This window comes from Equus asinus, chromosome 12 (assembly GCF_041296235.1).
Source record: "Equus asinus isolate D_3611 breed Donkey chromosome 12, EquAss-T2T_v2, whole genome shotgun sequence".
Lineage (NCBI taxonomy): Eukaryota > Metazoa > Chordata > Mammalia > Perissodactyla > Equidae > Equus > Equus asinus.
The window spans coordinates 83036581-83041440 of NC_091801.1; the positions used below are offsets into that span (position 1 = coordinate 83036581).

General features: G+C 64.6%; 1 protein-coding gene across 1 annotated transcript; it reads left to right on the plus strand.

The window, feature by feature from the left end:
* On the plus strand, positions 1-4600 carry C12H8orf90 (chromosome 12 C8orf90 homolog). The gene is made up of 2 exons (XM_070480946.1): positions 1-121; positions 3915-4600. Exons 1-2 carry the CDS (start codon positions 55-57, stop codon positions 4385-4387), a joined length of 540 nt encoding a protein of 179 aa, XP_070337047.1. The 5' UTR covers positions 1-54; the 3' UTR covers positions 4388-4600.
* Positions 4601-4860: the final 260 nt, after the last annotated feature.

Consider the following 4860-nt stretch of genomic DNA (forward strand, 5'->3'; position numbering starts at 1 on the left):
CGAGTCTCCTGGGCAGCCAGGTAAACAAGCCTGGCCCTGCCAGCGCCTGCGGCCATGGCTTCCCCCTGTTCCGGGGACCCCAGTTCAGCAGGTCTGCCCCCTCCTTCTGTAGCCACTCCAGGTGAGACACACGGTGCAGGGGAGGAAGGGAGGAGAAGGGGGCATCCCGAGGGTGCAGCCATCACACTCCCTCTCCTGGGCGGGACGCTCTGCTAAGGTCACACAGCAGGACAGGGCCGGCACGGGGGCACTGGCCTCATCTCCAACAGTCCCTTCTTCCCACTCTCCTGCAGGACCCGCTGCCCTGCAGCCCTCCTGGGGGTCCCGCAGCCCTCGGACCCCTGAGCCTGGAGGTGGTCCAGGGCTCTCCTCACTCCTCAGGGCCCCTTCTAGATCATTCTCTAGCTTCCCTCCACCACCGCCTCCCCCAAACCCCAGTGCTGGATCCCAGGTCCTGGGGAGGGGCGACGGGTCATTCACCCCACCGAGGTCACTCCTCACCTTGAATCTTGGACTCTCATCCCCGCCCCTCTTTCCATCTCTGCTGTCCTCACATTGGTGATTTCTTCCCTGGTCCCAGCCCCAGTGCTGCAGGCTCCTCTCCAAGTATCTCATCCCCACACCCAGCCCTGGTCACACCCTTGGCCTTGTCAGTACCCAGACTGCAGCCGGCCCTGACCCCAACCCCGGGAGTCTGGCCCCAGCTCACACCCTCTAGAGCAGGACCCCAGCGCCCCCGGGCAAACCGCAGTCCAGTGTCGGCGCATTTCTGCCTCCGCCCACCTGTCCTCCTCCTGCTCTGCTCACCCTCAGGCACACACACCCTCCTCCTCTCATTTCATTGTACCAGCCTGGCAGCCCCCCAACTCTCTGCCCTCTCCGCAGCCGCTCCGTACAGCTGAGCGAGCTGGGGTAAGCCCGACCGCGCTGCGGCTCCCTCCACATCCTTGACTGCGCCCGGCGGGGGCCTCGGACGCGGGGTCCCTTGCATTCCCCCACTGTCCAGTCACTCGCTCTCTCCTAGCAACAACCTTGCACCTTCTGTCTCTCCCAGCCCCACCCCCCTATGCCTCCTCGCACTCCGCCGCTGGCCTCGCGCCCTCTCTCACTGAGAAACTGAAGCCATGGGAGAGGAATCCCACGGGCTCCCAGCACCGCCTGTCCCTGTGCCGGGGACCCCCTCCTCCCCCGCCTGCCCCCTGCCTAACTCACCCCTGCTCCCAGCTGAGGCCAACTGCCCACTGGGCTTCCCTGCCCCTCACGCCAGTGCCACCCTCCCTCCCCTGCGGCTGTCTCTCTTTACCCGATCTTCCCCATCAACATAAAAGCCTGCCGCTATTTATCCTGTCTCCTGACCCCACTTCCCTTTTAGCTCCCGCCCTATTTCCCTGCTCCCCATTTACAGTGAAATCACTCCTTGAGAAGGTTATTTGCACTCACTGCCTCCCCAGCTTTCCCTCCCATTTGCTCCTGAACCCGCTCGAACCTTCATCTGCAGCTCTGCTCAAGGTCACTGATAACCTCCGCGTTGCTAAATGGTCAGTTCTCAGGCCTCGTTTGCCCTGACCCAGTGGCAGGTCGTGGCTCAGGATGGCCCTGCTCCTCGCTTGGCTCCCAGGAACCCCTCCTGGTTCTTCTCCAGCATCACTGCTGCTCCTTCTCCTCTGACCTGGTGAGGGCGGGGGCCCCAGGCTGGTCCTCAGGCCCTTCTCTTTCTATCTTCACATGCTTGGTGATCTCATCCATTCTGGGGCTTTAGCTGCCATCTCCCAGGTGTCCGTCTCCAGCCTGGAGACCCCACCCCAGCTCCAGATTCACAGCCGCCTGTCCTCCGTACCTCTTCTCCGGCCGGTCTAAAGGTGTCCATCTGCCCACGAGACTCTTAACCCCCCACCCCTCTCACCCCGCGCTCAGCCATCCGTGTCTCAGTGAATGGGACCTCCTTTCTTCCAGCTGCTCAGGCCAAAAGCCTCAGCATCCTCCTCTTTCTCCCCTCCCTGCCCCCATCCCCTCCATCGACAAATCCTCCAGGTTCTGTCTTCAAGACGGCCTGAATCTGAGCACTGCTCGGTGGCACAACCCCGGCAGAGCCCCCAGCCCCTCCCCCCTGGATTACCGCCCTGGCTGTCCCATGGTGCCCTTGCTGCCACCCTCACCCCTCACCTGTCTGCACCACAACAGCCAGACTCACCTGGCTAAGTGCAAGTCACACAGTGTCACCCCTCTCAGGTGCCCGGGGCCCTCTCCTCTCCTCTCCTGGGGGCCCCGTCCACAGCTCCCCTTTTCTCTACAGCTTTCCTTCACCCCCAGCCCACAGCAACGCCCCACAGCCCCTCCCCTGACTGCCTGCTCCACCGCTGGTACCAAGTGCCAGGCCCGCCGCTCACCCTGGGGCCTGCGGGCAGGGAGCATCCCAGGGGACAGGAGGGGCTGCCCTGGGTAAGACTGGCTCTCAGACCATCAGGGTCCGAGGCTCCTGCCAGCTGACTCGGAGCTGTCCGAGGTGCTGGGCGCGGAGGCCGGCGGCCGCCGCGGTCAGAGGCTCCTGGTGGGCACAGTCGCTTTGGGGCCTTGTCGGCGGGGTTGAGCCAGGAGAGCACTTTCCGTGACAAAGCAGGTTCATCAGTGCCTTCTCATTTGTGAAGGTGGCAGGACAGGCTTGATGGTTTCCACTTTTTAGAAGGAGAAACTGAGGCACAAGGAAGCTAAATGGCTAGTCCAGGCACTCACAGGTGGAAGGTAGGACCCCCGACTCAGGTGTGCCGGCTCTTTGCCCAGGAGTGCACGAGAAGCTGAGCGTGTGCTGTCCACGGCTGTAGCTGGTGCCTGGCACAGTGCTGGTCCAGCACACGGCAGGTGTCCCTGGAGGGTCTGTATGAAGGGGAAGATGGTCACCACCAGGAGCCTCTGGAGCCAGAAGGGTGTGGCACAGTGGAAAGCGACACCAGCCGAGGTCTGAGTCGGGCTCTGTGTGTGACTTCTCTGGGTCTGTATCTTCGCCCTTAAAATGGACTGAATATTGTCGCCCCCCCCTCTCGGGATGCTGGAAGAAGGACCTGAGGATTCACGTCAGAGCCTTGAGCAGGTTCATCCATTCCCTCCTCCCGGGGCCCCCAGTCTGCCTGTTCTCTGGGAGCTGCCCAGGCTGTCTTGTGTCCACCGGAGGCTTGTCTACATCCCTCTCTGGGCTTGTCCTCGAGGAGGGCCCGTGGCTGCGTCGCTGCCTTCAGTGTGCCCAGGGATAAGCACGTTTGCTGAATGACCGAACGAAGGAAGGAAAGAACAAAGGGGTCTCTCCTGAATCGAGGGGCGCAGAGTTGGGCACAGCGGCCGGACAGGGTGTGGGCACAGAACAGCATCTTTCAACTCTTCCCCACCCGGATCCACACGGCCTGGTGTTCAGCCCCTCAAACTCCGCCCAGCTGAGCGCTTCTGTCCTCGTCCTTACTTCACCCTGACCTGGATCTGACCCCACCTGCAGGCTGGGCCCCCACAGTCCACGCCCTGCACAACCCAGGATCAATTTTCAACTGAGAGTGACCTGGTCACCCCTTGTCCGGTCGCCACTACCTGTGGGATGAGCGCAGCATCAGGAGCTTGTTCAGGAAGGCCCTGCACCGTCAGCCTCGCCAAACTGTCCAGACTCCCCCCTCAATCTGGGATTTGCCGCCCAAGTAATACTCAGCTGTGTATACTCTGCCTTTCTGCCCTTCACAGTCTCTTGGTGCTGTCCCCTCGAAAATGCGCCTCCTCCTCCCCTCTCGGCCAGCACGTGGCCCTCACCTTGGCCCTCCAAGGCCCAGCCAGGCGGCAGGGCCTCCGATCTCTCTGCTCGCCGCCCCGTCTGGCCTGGCGGCTCTGCCTATTGCACAGCGGTCACTTACCTTCCTCCCCTCCCCTGACCCCACCCGCAGGTCCCGCCGCGCCCCCGGAGCCCCCCTTCCCAGACATCTACGGCGGGGACGCGCAGCTCTGGGAGGCGCACTTCCGCGGCATCGGGCGCGCCTACCGCGCGCTGGGCAAGGAGGACGACTTCGCCATCCGCCTGCTCACCGAGGACTTCACGCTGCCCTTCCCGTTCGCCTGGCCTCCGGGGCCCGACCCGGCCCGCGGGCCGCTCTTCTACGACCCCCACGACCGCGCGGGCTTCGACTTCCTGCTGCGGGGCCCGGGCGCGCCGCCCCCCGCGCTGCTGCGGCCCCTGCACAGCACGGCGCAGGCGGCCGAGCGCAAGCGGCGCCTGGAGAGGCTGGCGCGCAGCTACGCGCACGCGGGCGCCGGCCAGCCCCCTGGCCTCATGCTGCTCCCGCCTGGGGCCGAGGCCGGCACCCCCGCGGCGGCGCCCCCCGGCTGGGCCAGCCCCCGGCGGCCCCGAGAAAGTCAATAAAGTTGCCTCTGCTTCTGCCGCCCCCCAGGCTCTTTGCTGCACGCACCTGGACAGGCATCCGGTGCCCGCTGGACCCCTGCGCCCGGACAGGAGGCGGGGACCTGGTCAGCGGTGCTGCGGGACACCCGCATGGGTCTCCAGCGGACAGGGCATGCAGGAGTGAAACCGAAATGGCCACGGGAGCAGGCCGGCCGCGCTGGAGCGGCTTTTGGAGAAGAGGACCTGGGTTGGGGGTGGGGGTGGGGGTAGGGGCCGTGCCCTCCACCCGCAGGGCCTGCCCTCTGGGATCTTAGCCGCAGCCCCGCGGTGCCGATTAGCGTCCCCATCCCACGGATCAGGACGCAGAGGTCTCGGCTCCTCCAAGAAGCACTTGGCATCTGGTTCCCTGTGTGTCTGACTCCAGTTCAGCGGTTTTGCCCTTTTATAAGACAGAGGGGCATCCGGATGCGGGGAGAGGGGATAGATGGATGGAG